Source organism: Tinamus guttatus, unplaced genomic scaffold (assembly GCF_059628265.1).
Source record: "Tinamus guttatus ecotype Peru unplaced genomic scaffold, ASM5962826v1 Tinamus_guttatus_pri_ptg000525l, whole genome shotgun sequence".
Classification (NCBI taxonomy): Eukaryota; Metazoa; Chordata; class Aves; order Tinamiformes; family Tinamidae; genus Tinamus; species Tinamus guttatus.
In genome coordinates, this window is record NW_028289059.1 from 2,325,060 (window position 1) to 2,344,787 (window position 19,728).

The following is a 19,728-nucleotide window of genomic DNA, read 5'->3' on the forward strand; positions in this document are numbered from 1 at the left end:
ATGATTTTGGCATTGCTGGTGAAATTCTATCAGCCTATGCCATATTTGTAAGATCTCTGAGTTGCATTTCACATATAGAACATGGCCAAGTAACATTTTCATGAAGGGTGTCAAAAATTGCTATCTCAAATTCATATTTAGTTACCTGAATAGCAGCTTAACTTCCCAAGGTGCCAATCATCCATTAGTTCCTACCAACATCAAAAGAAGTGTTGAGATCTTTGCACTTATGACATTTAGAAACAATCAGCTCCTCCAAAAAAGGCCAGAGTTTGACCTTTACTTAATAATTTTTGTCTATTATCCATTTGCATATTCAAATAAAAAATGAGCCTGATTCTTAGGTCACAAACTTAAGTATGAAATAAACGAGTGTGCTCCTTCAAAGTGGGAAGATCAATAGTCTGTCTGAATAATGTGTAGTCTTCCTCACCTCAGAATAAGACGCAGAGCTGCCTTTGTAACATCTTGAGCCTTAAATAAAAATTAAATGCATTATTTTCATTCTTGCTTTTTACTGTTATTTGCAAATTAGATAATCTATTTGGATCAGATTTGTGGCAGAGGTGGTAAAGAACAGTAAAAACACACTTTTTAAACTTGGTAGTTATTTTGGGAGCTTACTGGATTGTAAATGACAATAAATAATAAACAGAAAGATGCCATTTCAGACACACTATTCACAGTTGACACCAATGTGTAGCATAGCATAGCACTGAACTTATTTTTCCTAATAAATAGTTACATAAATGTGTAATTCCCAGCTGTGACAAAGCCATAATGCTAGTGCGTTCTTGCAGCTTTCAGAACAACCATGTTCTCATTTCATGCGGATGTGTAGACATATACATCACTAACCAGGATATTGCCTGCCCTATATGGGTCAGAGGGACACAAGAGTTCCTTGGTGAATACGGAACAATTTAGTTAAGTTATTATAAACTTTTATAAAATGAGATGTGGGTAAAAACAGAACTCCTAGTTCTAGGACACATTTGAGAGTCTTGCCATGTAGAATTTCTTTCCTTCAAGTATTCTATGCATTAAAATTTATTTCCATGCTCAAATGACAGTAAAAACCTATGATGTTTCTAACGCTGAGTGAGAAGCTGCACAAGCACAGCAGGATATAAGGTAGAGACAGCTCTGTACCTGATGATCTGTTTTAGTATAGAAAGTGAAAATGTGTGCAAGATTTATGGCAGGAGAGACACACTAGACCTCACAGGTAACTGTGATGCACACTGATTTTTCATGGATAAACACTGAAGCTTTGAACACTTAAACTAGTTTATTTCCCTAGTGTTTTTAGTCAGAAATACCTGGACATGCTGACTTTAATGTTTCATGATGATAAACCTGCAGGTTTTTACTGAATATTCTAGACTTAAGTCATGCTTCATGGTAAATACCCTAAGTAAGAAACCTGGCATATGAAGGCTCACAAAACAACTTTTAAACTGAAAAATAAACCATGTGGATCTAATGCATTTAAATTAAAGTTGTCCCAGTGGTCTCACCCAAGCTGTGGTAGTGCAGCTCATACTCAAAGCTAAGGTTTCATCACTCTGTGAAGTTACTTCTGGGAAAATACAAATATTTGCTTATTTGCATGGTTTAAGAAGGTAGAGAAATCATTTTGTGCACCCCTCTTCATCTTCCTTTTTCTTCAAAGAATGGCAGTTGGTAATCCATTTCAGTATATTGTATTTGGATGACAACCATGAGGCAGCAGTGTGCCCTCGTGGCCAAGAAGGCCAATGGGATCCTGGGGTGCATTAAGAAGAGCGTCTCCAGCAGGTCGAGGGAGGTGATCCTGCCCCTCTACTCAGCCCTGGTGAGGCCACATCTGGAGTGCTGTGTCCAGTTCTGGGCTCCACAGTACAAGAGGGATGTGGAGCTGCTGGAGAGAGTCCAGTGCAGGGCCACAAGGATGATCAGGGGCCTGGAACATCTGCCCTATGAGGAGAGGCTGAGGGAGCTGGGCCTGTTCAGCCTGGAGAAGAGAAGGCTGAGAGGGGATCTGATCAGTGTATGCAAATACCTCAATGGAGGGAGTGAGGAGGATGAGGTCAGCCTTTTTTCAGTGATGGCGACTGATAGGACAAGCAGAAGTGGCCACAAACTGAAACACCAAAAGTTCCACAGGAACTTAAGGAAGAATTTCTTAGCAGTGAGGGTGACAGAGCACTGGAACAGGTTGCCCAGAGAGGTTGTGGAATCTCCTTCTCTGGACATTTTCAAAACCCGCTTGGGGCACAATCCTGTGTAACATGCTCTAAGTGACCTTGCATGTGCAGTGGGATTGGACTAGGTGTTCTCTAAAGGTCCCTTCCAACCTTAATGATTTTGTGATTCTATGATTCTATGATTTGAGTCTTTGTGATCCTGTAGTAAATGCTTTTTGGGGTGGATGTTTACAGGATGTGGAGAACTGCAAAAGAGTCTTAAACCGAACATTTTCATACGTTTTGAATTTAACTATCATTAATCATCATCAAGTATCATTAACACATGCATTTTTATACTTAAGTTGCTTAGAATAGTGGATTAGTCTGAGAACTTTATCATTTTAATAGAGGTGAGAGAGACATTTGAAGTTCCCATCATCCTTTCTATTTAGAATTTATTACACACAAATATCAAAAAGAAATACGAAGGATATGAAGGTGATTTTAGGAAAAGTCACTGCTGCGCAACCTTTGGTTACCTTGTGTTTATACGTTGTGATTCATTATTTAAATTAGATCCTTTTAACTTAGCCTCTTTGCACAGAGTTTTCCATATGTGTAATGGAAAGATAAGATATTCCAGCATGTGACTATACGGAATTCAACACTCGCCATCAGCACGATGTACGGTCATATGAATTCTTCACAGCCACCTTTGCCTCTTGAGCTAGTGACATAGCTGCTAAGAGCTGACAGTTACCTTGTCATCTCCTCTGCAGACCAACATTATTTGGGACTGGAATACACCCTGAGCCTCAGCTCTGACAGGCTCTAGCTGGCAATGTGCCTCAGAGGCACAGGTACTGCTGCTTTTTTTCCACATCTGTCCTGTTCTATCCACAACTGTTGTTTCTCCATCTCAGACAGCCATCGTAGGCAGTTTTCTCAGCCAGTACCTTCATGCCTTGTTCCATTTCCAACCCTGTATTCAGACCTCCAGTCCAAGGCACTGTCCCTTACACATCTGTCCTCCAACCAATCCCTCATTCGCATTTCTGAATCTCCACCTTGTATGTTTTTTCTCAGAAACTGTTAACTTCCCCACAGCTGGAGGGTGCAGAAACCCTGCAGGGAACACATCATCCAGGAACTGCAGTTTGCAGAGAAAGTAGACTCAGTAAAAAAGGGAATTTAGCCGCAAACATCCCTATCATGCCCCTACACAGCACACATGAACTAAAATATTTGTTCTGGAAGTGTGCAATTGTATGGATTTGTACTGAGAAATCAAGGATCTTTTACCTTACCCACAAGACCAAACCTTTGGAAAATTTACATAATGTATTCATAGAAGTATTTGAGCTTTTCAGAGGACAGTGTGACAGTTTTGTTTTCAGAATGCTCAAAATATTAAAATGGCATCTAGCCCTGTTTTTAAAAACGTTTATATAAGGTAGTATAGTTATAAGAAACATAGCAATCCCCCTCTACCTTCTCTTCCACTGTCAACCCTCCCCACCAAAAGCAAAGTAGGATTAGGAAGATAACCATCAGTGAAATCTCTTTAAGTCTAGTAACCTTTGGAGTTGGCAGTCTAAGCTATGGCACACAGGATCAGCTCAAAGACTTTACACTGCACAGAGTGTTCTCCATTGGTTGATGTTACTCACCATGTTTTCTGAATATCTGAAGTCTAAAATGTTGTGCACAAATTGGTGTGACAAGTTACCAGAAAGAGAGAATGGAAAAGACTTTTTTCACTTGAAAGATCTCTTGCCTACAACTGGTAGTGTTATTAGGAAGCCTGAAAGAAATAGAAACTTTTAAAGCTAGATACATTTCCAAAAATACTTTATTTTCTTGTCTGAATTTATGTAATAATGTGTATAGGTAAAGAGTAAAAACAGAGCGTATTTTATATTGTATTGTGATTTTTGCTGAAAAACATTCATCTTTCATAACTCATTTTAGTTGAAAAGTCATTTTCTATAGTTTATATTAGCTGTAAGAGAATAGTAGATGTTCGTTATCCAAACTGATTAATCGACTGATCAGTCATTCAGCAAATGATACGCAGAAAGGGCATCATTATGATTAGAAAAAACTGATAAGCTGAAAACGGATCTTGCAAGTTCCTTGCCCTGAGAAATCACCAAAGTTGCTTTTCTTCAGAAAGGTCGCAGTGATGCAACAGGGAAGAGCAGATGCTCTTCTAGAACTGAACAGATAAGAGCTTTTAGAGCTTTATGGGCTGTTTATGTTGATGTGTGCAGCTCTGAAATTTGCCTGTATCCAATAACAGCTTTATGCACACTTAGTGGCTTGCTCAACAAATTAAGCTTAAACCATGGAAAGGCATTGTCAAAAAGAACATCCACATGGAGAATATAAATTTAGCAGATTTCCATTACAGGAAAACTCTTAATATCTTTTTAGCCATTTTGTATGAAAGCCATCTTTTCAGTATCTTTGTATGAAATCTGATGGCATATGTTTAAAAAAATATTATCTAGTTCTTTATTTTCAGGCCGTACATCCCGCATCTTTAAAAAAGAAGCTAATGGTTTTCCTTCTATTGTATTTTCTTTTCGATGCCTATGTGTTCTAAATGTATTTAAACTAGCTTTAAAAATATGGAGTTTTGCGTGTGTTCAAAGCAAAAGATGTGCAGTGATGTGCAGAGACATTAGCTAGACTTGGATGTAGAAATATATCATGTTTCATAAAATAGTTAAGAACTTAAACCTATTTGTCACTTACATAATTCTGAAAGTTCATTTCTACTACCATTACAAACAACTCAGGAAGAGAGCATACTTTGAAGTACAACTATGATTGATTAGACTAAAGAAATTCCAGGGCTTCATTGTGTTCTACTTTAATCTTTTGAAAAGTGAATGAACAGCAGATGGCCTAATAAAGACACTCTGTATGTTTGCCCAGTATGGATTTGCTCTGAAGGGATTGGTTCAACACTTTAGACTATATATATTTGGAATACATCTGTCTTTGTCAAGACAGATGGTTAAAGGAAAGAGAAACTTCCAAACACTTGGAATTAATCCAGCGTGAGCTCTGCTTCTGAATGAAATTTTAATGGGATATGACTATCATTCTGTTAGCTTTCTTGGAAGAATGCAGCTGTTAATAGTATAGACATATGTAGTTTTGATGGCTACTGTACAGGACTATTTAGGCTTACATTTGAAATAAAAATATTGTTGTTAGTGCCTGTATTCTAACCTGTCTTATTATAAGGAGCGAAGTTTGTTTTCTAGGCAGCTGCTAGAGTCAGTCTGCTATCTTGCATCACTGCTGGAATTGCATTCTGACAAGACATGTTTTTCCTGCCCAGTGTTGAAATTAAATTTGTTAATGCAAGAATTCAAACTTTTATTCATGCTATTTCAATCCCATGTAGTACCATATGTTGAATGACAAGATTCTTTTTAAGCAACAATTTTAATGCAACTTGCAAAATTCAAAGGTCTGTAGTGTATCACAGATTATGCATGAAGCATATATCTCTATAATATATCCATAAATAACAAGTCATGCTTAAAAACTGCTATATGTTGATATTAAGAAAAAGTTCTCAACAACATGAATAATTTATGGATTTACTTTTTTTTTTTTTTTTTTTTTTTGTATTGAGAGGTCGTCACAGGTCTTATTGAAAAGATTTCTATTTCAAGGACATTTTCTGATAATTAGTATTAGACCTTATTAGTATTTAAAATGTTTTTCTATGTTTCATGATATTTTTAAGTGTTGTACTCTTGTTTTCTGTTTTGCAGTAATAACGAGTAGCGGCTACAGTCCAAGATCAGCACATCAGTACTCTTCTCAGCTATATCCCTCCAAGTTAGTGTCTGCACCTCTTCTAGCCTTTATAGGGATTTGATCTTGGCCTTAGGCAATTTTGTGGTTTGGTGAAACTAAATGTTCTTCAAGAGAAGAAAAAAAGGGAGAAGAAAATGGTTAAGCCTCGGTACTGACTGCATTGCCACTCACTCTCAATTTTTTTCTCACATGGTTGCAGAGTAAAATCCTACTCTGTGCAACAATGTATTACTGCACAAGAGGTATCCTTGAGGTTCTACACGACCTGGAGGGAAAAATAGATCCTCCCCTTCTCAGATATCAGTATGCTCACTGTGCTGACAACGTACATGTTAAAGAACACAGTTAATACATAAAAATTGCAACTGCAAGCTCAAAATGCATAATTAAAGGTAGCCATGCACACATAGACCCTCCCAGCACTGCCAAGTACTTCCGAGAATGTCAGGGCTATGAAACAGACTTTCCTCTTCTTTCTCCAATATCAAAAGATTTTAAAATCAAATAAATAAAATTGGATTACCTTTTAATCTGATTTATGACTTTTAAACCGGTGTGCATTGTTAGGACCTTTTTTCATTTTGTTTGAAGGAAAAGTCTCTTAGCCAGTTACATGAATCCAGGAGTAGGAACTTAATGAATAGCACTGAGGACGTTATATGATACTTCTGTTGTTGGCAGTCTATATGCACATTTATTTGCATGTCCTATGATCAGTGTTGTGCATAAGGGTGCTTGGTTTCAGTATGCCATTTATTTGTTTCTGCATATTTGATCGACCTACTTAAATGAGTTTGAAATTTGATACAGAGAAAACACTGAAGCTTTAACTGATTAGACTTTTGCAGTTTTCTTTAAGAAATTTTGTATTTGTATCTTGATATAGCCAAGATACAGAAAGTAAACTCCTGAACTAAGAACAGTCCTACTTACTCCATTTAAAACAAGTTTTGGCTGACCATGTCAGGTACTCTTGGCCAGATACATTATAAGGTTTAGAAGAATTTTTAATCTACTGTAAATTTATTGGCATCTAAATTAATGAGTAATCCTTTGCTGATATTTGCCAACTGTACTGAACTAATTAGAAAAAAAGAAAACTAAAGAAACATAAATTAGAATCTGAAATTTAGTCATGGCTTTTAATGGCCAGGTTTCAGTTAGCGTAATTCTGCAGAGTGTGTTTATTCAACTCTTGGTCCATAAAATCTTATTTGACTTACAAAACAATCCAAGACAAATGTTTCTCTGTATGTTTTTGCGACTCTGGAGGGCAAAAATTTTAAACTTGATTTTACTCAATCTCTCTATAAAACCTCAGTATTTATAAATAAAAGACCATTTTTATTTCCATTCTAGTTCCTTAGCCCATATTTTCCAAATGGTGAAAGTCCATCTGGTTACCAAAGTATTGCTGTCAATATTTTTCATGCTACTCTCGATAAGCGTGATCCATCTCCCACCAAAGCCAGATGCTAGATTTCTGTTGAAGCAGAACCATACCTACAGGACATCATAATGCAGTAGCTGTAAAGTTCACCTCTGAATTCTCTTTTTCTTCCACTCCTGTATGTTGGGTCAAGTTTCCCCCCAACTAGATTAAAAAAGCATGAGATCTTTTCAGATTTAAGCTTGCTGATCTTGGCTTGAAGGGGTCAAAGTCATGCAAAGCCATGTTAGCAATGGCACAGTCTAACTGGAGCTGGACACATAGCTCAGGAATTAAACTGTAGTGATGGGACAGCACAAAAAACATACAGTGCTTAGGAGAATGTGAACTAGAGTGGTTTTCAGCTTGCTTCAGTGGGGGATGGAACGAATCCCATAAGAAGAACAGTTGGCAGAGTAATGAACTGCCTTTGGAAATCTCTGAACCTTTTTCTTTACTTTATTTCTTGAATCAACATACAAAGTATTTGTTGCCACAGTAATGCTATTTTTCCTGATATTTAGGCCCTATCCACACATTCTTTCTACACCAGCAGCTCAAACAATGTCTGCCTATGCCGGACAAACCCAGTATTCAGGAATGCAGCAGCCAGCGGTGTATACAGCGTACTCTCAGACAGGACAGCCATACAGCTTACCTACCTATGGTATTTGACCTTTTTATTATTTACTTCACCTTATATAAAAGTAAGAGCAATGCTGACATGAGCATTCCTTGCTTTTTTATTTATTTATTTATTTTTCCCATCTGTAAGAAGATATTTTAAAGAATCAGTTGAAAATTGATTTCTCACACAGATTTGGGTGTAATGTTGCCAGGCATCAAGACGGAAAGTGGGCTCTCGCAAACACAGTCACCACTGCAGAGCGGGTGCCTCAGTTACAGTCCAGGGTTTTCCACCCCACAGCCAGGCCAAACACCGTATACTTACCAAATGCCAGGTGAGTATCCATCGCTATCATGTGTCCTCCCATCCTTTTTTTCCTAGGAGGCTTTGTGTCAGAATACTCGAGTGTAATCTCTAAATACATATATTCAAAGGTATCTGAAAGAGGCCAATGAGTATTTAATAGCATTTTCCAAAATATCTAAACATGAGGTACCTAATTTAATAGCATTTTCCAAAATATCTAAACATGAGGTACCTAACTCTGATTCACTCCAATTGATTTGGGTGGAATTTAGGTATCTTATTCTGATGTACCTGAAAATGCTTCAAGGTGCCAATGGTGTGTTTAAGGACTCTAATAATTTTGAAAAATCTCATCTTTAGCATTTTTTAAACAGCAGCATGTATCTCAATGATAGATTTAAAAAAGAAAGTAATATGATAAAATTCTGCTCACATTTGAAGAGCACCACATGCAGACTTGCTAAAAACATTTGAAAACTTGTTGCAGAGCAAAAAGGGCAATGTAATGCTGGCAGTTCGAGCCAGTAGGTTTGTGTGTGACTTGGGCAGCACTCATGTTTCAACCTCAGTGTTGGTGAAAACTGAACAGAGAGAAATGCTCAACTAGCAGGTGGGACAGAATATCATTGCTCCAGTCATATCAGTGGAAATGAAAAAAGGCACTACTGTTGCTGGCCTGCTGTTCACTCATATTTACAGTCCATTTTCAGTTCATTTTTTGTGAACTCTAACAAATGTATAATTTGCAGTTACTTTTGCTTCTAGAATTTAAGGCTCAGAATGTGTTTCCATGACTAATATTCATGAATGAGGGTTTTTTTGGAGATCTATTGATTTAGATCTAGTCATACAGTGCAGTTCCATCTGCACTTTGAGTTTTTTACGGGATGAAATCACACAGCAGGACTGGAAGCATTTTTTATTTATTAGGGAACACATGCCATGTGACATCATTTGAAACTTGTTTCCTTTTGGATTAAATAATGTATTAGAATTTCTTCTTAATTTGTATTTTTATTTTCCTCTATTAGTCAATTATTAGTTCATTTATTACTTTTTGATCATCAGTGCGTTGTTTTATTTGGAGGCTTTCTTAGTTTCTAATACGACAGTTAATCTTTTAAGTAATACAAATTACCATATTAATCATCTGACATGTCAAGAACATGGACATGCCTCACTGCAGATCTATTAAAAACACCTGGATTATTAAAATACTCTTAAAAAAAGGTTTTTTTGGTTTTGTAAGTGAATATGCACTAAAATGCATGAGCTTCATAAATGAAGAAGAAAAAAAAGAGAAAGAAAAAAGACCTGAACAGAGGTGAGACTGTAATAATCAGAAAAATTCTTTTTTGATCAGTGTAGTGACCTACTGCCAATACTTGCTTAAACAGCATGAAAAGGAATGTGTGCCTGTTTGTTTACTTGGATGTAGCATTTCATGTCTTCTATAATTCATTGCAGTGTTTTGTCATCTAAATTGAAAGTATAAGTTTTTTCTCCTCTGATTTATCTGTGTCTTAGCATGGAGTATTATATTTAGAATTTTACTTTGATTCATAAACAAGTTCTTAAAATTAATTATATATTTTTAAATTTTAGGTTCTAGTTTTACACCATCATCCACTATTTATACAAACAATTCAGTTTCAAATTCTACAAACTTCAGTAGTTCACAACAGGTATGGATATCAATATTTTTGTTTGTACGTTACAAAAATACTCATTTAACTCTGATGATGGCGTGTTATTTTAATTTGGATCTGTTAATGCTGAACTAGATTCACTGTTGTTAAGTACTGTTTTTGGTGAGCAGCAATGGAAAACCCAATGGATGGCTTGTTGTGTCTCTTGGCACATAAATGTGTTGGGAATCTCTTAGTGGTCTTTTAATAAACCTCCTCAAGTTAATAGATCTAAACCAAAAATAAAACTCCTTAGGATTTCTTAATGGAAAAAGTAATCTGTTACTCTATTTAGTTAACTGCATTTGCTATTTTAGGATTATCCATCCTACACAACTTTTGGCCAAAACCAATACGCACAGTATTATTCAGCATCAACATATGGCGCATATATGACCTCAAACAACACGGCCGATGGCACCTCTTCATCATCATCAACCTACCAGTTACAGGAGTCTCTCTCTGGCCTGACTAGTCAACCAGGTACAGATCTGCATTCAGGTGAAAACCATTTTTGAATTTTATACTGTACTTGTGAAACTCCCAAATTTCCTTGTCCACTATCCTTGATGATACTATATTCAGCCTGAATACTGACATTTTAAGCTGGTGCCTTCCAGAAAACATCATTACTTTTCAAGGAAACCAGTAAAAATAAATTGTTCTGTTCTCTTTTGTTTTAAGAAACTTGCATAGTTTGTTTATTAGTTTGATAAAACTCTTGGCAAATTGTTATTTGTGGAGGGAGTAGTCAAAATATCCTGATAGGGATCTTTTAGTACCCAAAACTAGCATGCAATAAAAAGTGCTCAGTAAAGCACAGACAGTGTGACATTATTATATCCACCTACAAATTCTGAAATATTTTGGTAAATAATTTAAAACAAAATGCAGTGGCACATTTAATTATATTCTAATTATGCCAACAGGAGTACATGTGCTTTTTTAAAAAAAATGTTTGTTAAACACAAGTCATGCTTGCTAAGAGGTAACTAAGAATAGAGCTATCAGCTATTAAGACAAGTCTCTTTAAAAATAACCTATTTGAAAAAGACTTGAAATTGCAAAAAGAAGACTCTCAGATTCAGATGACGAAATTTGCCTGCCCAACTCTGCCCCCTTGTGCATATCCGTTGTGATATTTTGTTACACAATTGTGTGTCTTTGGGAACTTAAAAGTACAAAGCCAGTTTAATGTGGTATTCTTAATAGAGCCTGCTTTATCTTGTATTGTTCTTTAAGATCTAGCTCAGTACTGTGTCATATATGTGTGTCTCCAGCAGCCCGGGACAGGGCTAGTAGAACGTTTTCTTCTAAGGCCAAGGCTTCCTTCGTACAGCATTGGTAATGTCGGCCTTCCCCACATCTGTGACCATTTAGGAAAAGACTAACAAACTGCAGTGGGTTTTGGATCAGGCTCTGAATAAGAAAATCATGCTTTAATCACAAAATCCACTCACTGCAGAAACCCTCCCAATTCTCATGCTAACAATTGACCCATATCACCAAAAAGTAGAGCGGAAAAAGTACTGTATTCTAATACTGAATATTTACGAAGGAAGGGTTTTACCTGGCCTAGAAAACTGTAAGCAAGACCTCATAATTCATAAAGAACCTACTTTCAACTGCTTAAATTTGCTAAAAACTTTTAAAACTTTAATTGAATGAACTGACCTTCTTTCTTGCCAGATGTTTTTCTCAAGCTGATTTTTAAATTGAGTGTTTGTGGGATGCTGTAGTGTGGTATGGATGTGGAGAGATGCACATTCCTGTGTTTTTGATAAAAGTTTAAAATGTTAATCAGTATGTGTCAGAACGGAGTGCAAACTGAAGAGGAAGAAAACTAAGAGGTAAATTATAATCAAGGTAAAATTTAACAGTTGCAGGACTAGACTAGCTTAAAACCTAAAATTAAACACAGTAAGTTACTTCACTATTTTACTATATCTGCTGGCTATTAATTCAAAGCCTCCAATATTCCCTGCACTTACAAAATTTCTTGTTTTGACCCTCATCAGTTCTAGAGTTAAAGATCAGTTATTTATTGGCTGGGAAAAAAAAATCAAAAAGATACTATTCTTTCTGCTACTCATAACAAGCAAGAAATATTATAAGCAGATGCAAAAAGTGTTGAAGCCATTTTCTGGCTGCTCCCTGTGATATCATGTGGCTTTAGAAATATGTAAGAAAAGTCAATCATAAAGGGTGTAGGATGAGTTTGGGAGTTCATCCAGTCTACATCGGTGTTGGGTCCTGCTTCTGAACCTTTCTGTGGATGACTTTTCACATACCTGTCCTAAAAAAAAAAAAAATCAAAATTAACAGAAGGCATCTGTGTGCCGACAAATAGGTATCTTCAATGGTAGCTCTTTCCGTCCTAGGATGTCAGATGAATTTTTAAGGGATTCTGCCTCAGGTGATGAGTACCTACATGGGTTTAATCTGGAGCAGGTAAAATTCTAGCAGAGAAAGGAGGTTCGCAGGGAAACTAGATAAAGGAGCTTCATATGTTCAAGTTTTAACATTTTCCTTTCTATTTATTTGGATCTGTGACTCTGCCATATTTATAGAAAGTGACGTTCGTGAAGTATATGAATGTTGCATGTCGAAAAAGATAGAAAATTTCAAACATCATAATAAAAATTTCTGTCTAATACAAGCTGCTTTAGGAATTAATTATGAGGTTAGGATTTTCAGTATTATCTGGTGCTAGAATTTCTCATGTATTCTTTTTTATGATATACATGGTTCAACTTTAAAAAATTTTTTCTTTTACCAGCATTGACTATCAGATTTTTGAAAACAAACTCAGAATAAAAAAATGCAGTTACTCCTTTAGCCTGCTGTTGATAAAAAAGCAAATTAAGCAATTAAGTCTATAGCTGTTCAAGAACATGCTCTACTGACTGCTGCAGTTCTAAAATAGATACATACCTTGCATTCAAGTAAGAGACAACTGGTTATTTGGCTTTAGAGATTTGCTTAATGAAATAAAGTTGGCTTTAAATATCTAGAACTGACAAGGTACGGTGGTTAGTTACAGTACTGATTAATGGATAATTATGCAATCATGTACAGTGTTGATCCAAGTAGAAGCCTGGGGCAACTGGGGATGACTAATGCTAAATGAAAATTAAAGTTATTTACTTCAGCTGTTAGATACTTTCAGAGAAGATTTAGAACAGGGGTTTGTTATATTTTATTTTTTGTAGAGTAGAGTAAACATAGTCATTGAGAACAGATGTTTTAATGCATTACTATATAAATGAGTCTTGATTGTGCTGTAAGATGGTAAAATTTTATAAATATGAGAACTTTTGTGGTAAGAATGAAATAATTCATGCTCAGTAATTTAATTTTTTATTTTGGTTTCTGGGTTTTTTTTTTTGTTTTGGAGTTCTTTTCCACTTTGTCAGAAAAACTAGAAAATTATAATTTTTCACATAAGTCTCATTTTTTGCTGCACGGGAAATCTATTTTTGAAACATCTTTCTATTCAAATAATATTTTACTGTTCCCTTTATAGAGAAAGAGCTAAGATAATGTGACCTTATTGATCTCTAGTGCCTGCAGTGTCCTTACTGACATCAATACCATGCTGGGAATAGAAGTGATTAGTCATCAAGAACTCCCTCTCTCCATTCCCCACCACAGTATGATTATTCATTACAATATTATTAAATAAAATTGATGCATTTTCCTCATCATTTCTTGGCAAATGAGAGTTTTAGATTAAAGATAAAACACTAAGGAATACATATGAATCATCTCCAAATCTAAATATCTACCTAAAATATCTACCTAGTGGAGTAAGACTGGTTTCTTTCAGAAGCTGCAGTTCTTAAATTCTCTTCTTATGCTGTCTTAAAGTTGAGGTCTGTCTTGCATAAGCAAAGCAGCATACTGATTTTGCAAGAGAATAAAATAACAGTATCTCCTTCTAGCAGTAGCAGAATAATTAGGTTACTTTCCCAGGAAGTGAGGGGTACAGACTTAATTTCCTCCTGCTTCATTGAGGATTGGTACCAAATAAAGAAACAAAGGAAGAAAGAAAACACTTCTCCTGAACTCCTGCCCATGTTCAGGATGAATCCAGCAAGATCTTCAGGCTCCTTTGTGCAGAGCCGATACTGACAGTCAGCAGCCTCTGCTATTGCATGTTTTATTCCATCTTTGATTCAGGACTTCTATATCTTTTAAATACTTCTTTCATTATGTGTTTGCAATGTGTGAAATATGTCTTGTAAAATACATCTCCTATGGATTTATCAATGTTTTGCACATACTCATGTATGTGTATGTACACACATCTGTACACACATCTGAACATCTGTATTGGTCATTTTTGTCTTATTACCAAGGTTTATTACCATTTCCTTGATAAAGTTAGAAGTGTGTGTGATATCTGCAAATTCCATCTACATAAGACAAATCAAGTATCACTGTTTTTCTTACAACTTAGTAGGGTGTGTCTTGTGTTCAAGTTGCCAAATAGAGCCACTTAAAAAAGTATATTTCTTATTTTAAAATACGTCATTAATTTTGTCGTGAATGGTTGACTTTACAGGGGAGTTTGACACAGTACAGAGTCCCTCCACGCCAATCAAAGATCTCGATGAGAGAACATGTAGGAGTTCTGGGTCAAAGTCCCGGGGTAGAGGGCGGAAGAATAATCCATCACCCCCTCCGGACAGTGACTTGGAGGTATGCCCTGTAGGAATTGATGAATGGTAACGTGGTGCTTTCTTGTGATGGAAAGTAAATTCTGTAAATTACAGCTGTGGAAACAGCTTAGAGCTTTACAGAAAACAGCATTGACACTTTTGTCAATTGAATATAACTGATCTTAGTGGCAATTTTAATGTACATCTGCAATGATACATTGCTGTTCTGTATGACGAAGTTAAATGTAAGGATAAATGTGATTCATCCTTGTGCTTTGTAGCCCTAAACTGTGGTCTTTTTCAGTTTCTCATTCTATAGGACTACAAAACTGACACTTTTGTCTTCAAAGTTGTTATAACTATTTTTTTTAAAGAGGAAGCCTCATGTATTTTTCACCATAATTATGTCTATTTATGAATGCAGAGAAAATACGCAATGTTACCTGGCCATAACCTTTCAAACACTTCAGTGCATGTTTGCCTTTATGCTTGTAATGTCAAGCATTTCAATGAGGTAGCTCATATCAGGGAAGCAATGGCTATATTTCATGTGCAAAATGAGAGCCTTAGTGAAGAAATTTGTCTGCCTAGTATACTGAGTGACAAATTAAAACATAAGTGACCTCTTAGCAACAGAATAATTAATAGTCTTAATACTCCAGTGTTATCATGATGCAGCCTGACTGTGGCAGGAGGAGAAAAGTGCTTAGCACAGTGATGTGTGAAACACTTCAGTTGTGGCATCGCAGGAGTGTAATGTCTGTGTGTGTGTGTCTTGTGTCTTCTCTTGCCATGAGACTGGCTCTGAGTGCCAGGAGCCTGGCCAGCCCCACTGCCTGGGTGTTCACTGAGTATCTCTGGGTATTACACAGGCTACACTTGCTGTACTAGCTAAGCACTGGCTCTAGGTGTCATTGCATACAGACATTATTTAGAATTTTTCTACGTTTGCTACCCTTCAAGGCATTTAACTTTTCGAGTGAAGAGACTATACCTTTTTACATTTAATTTTCCTGTTTCTTTTATAGTGTGCTAGTAAAATGAACACAAATCCTTGATCATTCTTTTAAAAAAAAATGGATAATCCATTTTAAATATTACTTACATTGTATATTCTGTATGGCATATCTTAACTATGCAGCAGAAACAAAAAGAGCTTTGAATCAGTAAGATTAGTGCAGAGATAGCTGAGAGAACTATTTATCCTTAAATAAATAGTCACATTTTCTGACATCTGTGTTTTGCAGCTTAGTTTGAAAAATTTGTTAAAGGAAAAATAAGAGCTTATTAAACAATGAAAATGCTACAGTCCTAACTTTTTTTCCAATAAATGTATGATACATTGTTCCTGATGATATTCAGAGATAACCTGCTTGATGAACTAAGGTTTAAGACAAGACTTGTTTTGATTTTGGCCCTTGTGGTGACAGGAGAAGGGGAGGGGGGCTTTGGCATTTTTGTGAATTAATGTTGTCCCCACTTCTTTTTACAGCGTGTATTTGTTTGGGATTTGGATGAAACAATTATAGTTTTTCATTCGCTGCTTACAGGATCCTATGCACAGAAGTATGGCAAGGTATGTAACCCATGAATTCTCTGTTGGTTGTCTGCCTCCTAACTGTCTGGCCTGCACATATTTTATACCTCTGCTGTTCACAATGGTTTGGGAATAGGTAGAGGATAAGGCATACAATAAAATCCATTTTCAGAAGGTTAATGCGGAAAAGTCAAGAGGAGAAATGAGACACAGAACCCTAAACAATAGATGAGGCAGGGCTGAAGCAGAGGGAAGATTTCCTAGAGAAACAAGGATGAGGTTCCTGAGGCCCTGCAGAGAGATTGCAGGGTGATAACAGCTTTATAATGACAGTATATGAATGCAGGGAGGAAAAAAGAACAAATAAATTGGAATATTAAAAAAAAAATGCAACTGGTGAATTTACAGGAAAACGGATGAATCAGGATGAATAAGTGAGAGAACAAGCTGTTTAAATGCCAGCTGCAGATGTTATTCGTTGACTCCCCAGCTTTTCCACCGAATCTCTGCTTCCCTTGGCTAGCTTTGGGATGAGTAATGCTGGGGAGTAAATCCCTCTACCAGCCAGGCAGTTGTACTCATCTGCCTTGTGATCAGACCCAAAAGGACTCCAGGTCATGGAGCAGTGAGCAGCAATACAGCAGGAGAAGAGCGAAGTTGAGAAGAGCAGAGGCAGGCTGAAGGAGCAGGAGCTTTTCAGCTGGTTGTCCACTGAGCCCCCTGTGATGCTCAGTGCAGACGTGAGCCCTGGGGAATGGCTCTTTGACCTAGAGGCAAAAGACCAGGGAGAAGGAGCAGGTTGGAAGATGAGCGGGTTGCAGCAGAAGGGTAGAATGTAAGCTCTGGATAAAGCGAAGAATAAGAGCAAATGTATGGAGGAAAAGAAAGGAAAAGAAAATGGACGGGGAGGAGGATGAACACAGACATCACAAAAAGTGATTCCTGCTGTGAAATTTCAGAGGATGTGGAAAGCTATACTGTTTTTTTTTCGGTATTCTCAGTGTTTCTCTGCTTTTGTCACTTCTGCCTAAGTATACCCATGATAATATGAACATGCTGATGTCGGAGGTGGCAGAGCTGTTCACGAATTCCATTCACCATTTGCAGAACTGTTTGTTTTCCATGTTTGTGTGTGTGAGAGAAAGAGGCCAAGAAGGCCCTCCTGTGAAACATCTCTCTGTTAATGAATAAAGAACTGGGCAGAGGATGTCGGTATGCACATGTGTATATAGAAGGTTTTCTAGGTATTGCCCAGCTCAAGGGTAATTAATACAGAGGTATTTCTAAGAACATTTCTGTACCCAGGTGATATCAGAGGAGAGGCTAATTTCCTGTCTCTTAACCTAGTCAGAGTCAGATGCTGAAGAAATGCATGTGAGAAACAGGACATTAGAGAAATGATTTCTACACCAAACCTCCAGTCAGTGGTTTAGAAATCTCCTAAGCTGGAGTTTGCAATTTATAACCACTGATGGGCCAGTCCTCTGTATTTCAAGAGACAGCTCTTTGTGCTTATGAAAAGAGAAGGGTAAAACGAAAACTAGGAGGCCCAGACAAAAAGCTGCTTTTCTGGAATGCTGAGTATAGTTAACCGTCTCCTGAACAAAACATGCTTGCCTGTTTTGCAACTTTGTAGTGCCAAATCAGTGTGCATTTCAGAACTCTCAAAAAATGCCTCTTCTGCTACTTTTCAAACACTGTAACAACAGTGACTTTTTCAGACCCATTTCTAACTTATACCTATCAAACAAGAGAGGAACATGAGCATGAACATTTAGGTCACCTTTCAGTGTAGCCCATGTAGCCACCAGAGGACTTGCTGAATTGTCCCAATGATAGAGTCATTTCTTTCATCCTTATGATATGATTATGCCCTGAGGATGCTTGTGTCTGATGCTACACTCTTTGACTTCTCATCATGTAAATGATCAAAACCCTGAATTAATTTTAATACGAAGTTTTAAAAATCAGAACACATTTTGTAATCTTCAAGCATTTACATATAACTGAAAACTCTCACAAAACTAAAAACTCAGAATATGTCTCTTAGAGACAGCTTCATAAACAATTTCCAATGATTTCTCACTTAATTATCAGTGGAGATACTTGAAAAAATCCCTCAACCACTGCTTTTTAGGAACTCATCTGTTCCTATAATTGATACAAAGTCCTATACAAATAGTAATGGCATAATAACAGCCAATAATAATGGCAGCCAAAAAAGTTGGTTTGTATAAGCCAAACATCAGCAACATGATGAACAATCATGAAAAAAAAAGTCTTTTTTTTTTTTTCTGCTGATATGCAGCACCGATGCAAACAGGGAAGTATATTCATTCCCACAGACAGTAAAATTGAAATAATAGTACTTTTCCTTCTTGCCTATGCCTGTATTTTTGAAGATCTTAAGAAGAATTTAGCAGTGCTGCTCAAATATATGTTGTAATTTCTTACCTCATAGCTTATATATTGAGCTTATATTTTTCATAGCTTGGGATATTAGGAAAGGGAAGACAGTGAAAGTCTACAAGACAAAGCTGTCTAATTTTATCATGTCATTGATGTGTTGTCTAAACTTAGATGGGATGTGTTTGAACCTAAGTGCCTAAAGAAGTTAGATATTGTAGATGGAAAAGATAGCACAGCTGGACCCCAGTCAATCTGGGGGGCATGACCTCTTCAGATGTGGCCCTTCTATTTTGTTGCATATGATTTAGATCTGTAAACAAGGTCATATTCCACATTAAAGTCTGCATTGTACGGAGAATTGGATTGTCATGAGAATAAATAGTCCATTAATTGTGAGGTTCTTGAAGGAAGTCTTGTGAGCAGTGGTGTTTCACAATAGTGGTTTAGGTTGCATTACAAAATGAAAATATAAAACTTACCAGAGGAAGACTGTATGCCTGGCTGTTTCCTACCTGTGAGTGTTCCTGTCAGACTTTGGTGATGTTATGCTTATTTTATTGTATTGGCTAATACAAATAAAAAATGAATTACATGTCTGTTAGGTTCAAGGTTCTCTTTCCTAGCAGTATTAATATTTCTCATGGTTCATCTCATTTGTTCATGTACTTCATGATTTCTAGAACTAGTGCGTTCCATTCGTGATTATTTACTGCATTAACAAATTATGAGCATCGATATTTAAGCTGTTATATTATAACTTCTGTGCCTGATGATGGTTTTTGCAGCTGAGCACCATTTGGCAGATAGAGTTTTCCACAGTGCTGAACTCTTAAGTAAGGATTTGTTGATGTGACAGGACGTATGTTAGGAGCCTGTCATCATCTGTTGAAGTTTTTGAGATACATCCTTATTCCCTGTGAAGAGTGTGTATTCTTTGTTCCATTGTATTCCAGCTATTCGCACGGATTTAAGTTGATTAAGCTGAAGTTTTGTCTTCCTCAGAGGATTTGCATTTCTAATATTGAGAAATCATGACAGTGATCCCCAAGTAAA

At 36.6% G+C, this 19,728-nt stretch overlaps 1 protein-coding gene across 1 annotated transcript in view; it reads left to right on the forward strand.

Moving 5' to 3' along the window:
• Positions 1-19,728, forward strand: part of EYA4 (EYA transcriptional coactivator and phosphatase 4) — a 125,078-nt gene that overhangs the window by 87,401 nt on the left and 17,949 nt on the right. The window contains exons 6-12 of the mRNA XM_088533892.1: positions 5,969-6,035; positions 7,968-8,110; positions 8,262-8,405; positions 9,983-10,062; positions 10,383-10,566; positions 14,633-14,769; positions 16,222-16,305. Coding sequence (XP_088390018.1) covers positions 5,969-6,035; positions 7,968-8,110; positions 8,262-8,405; positions 9,983-10,062; positions 10,383-10,566; positions 14,633-14,769; positions 16,222-16,305 — 839 coding nt within the window. The remainder of the gene's footprint in view (positions 1-5,968; positions 6,036-7,967; positions 8,111-8,261; positions 8,406-9,982; positions 10,063-10,382; positions 10,567-14,632; positions 14,770-16,221; positions 16,306-19,728) is intronic.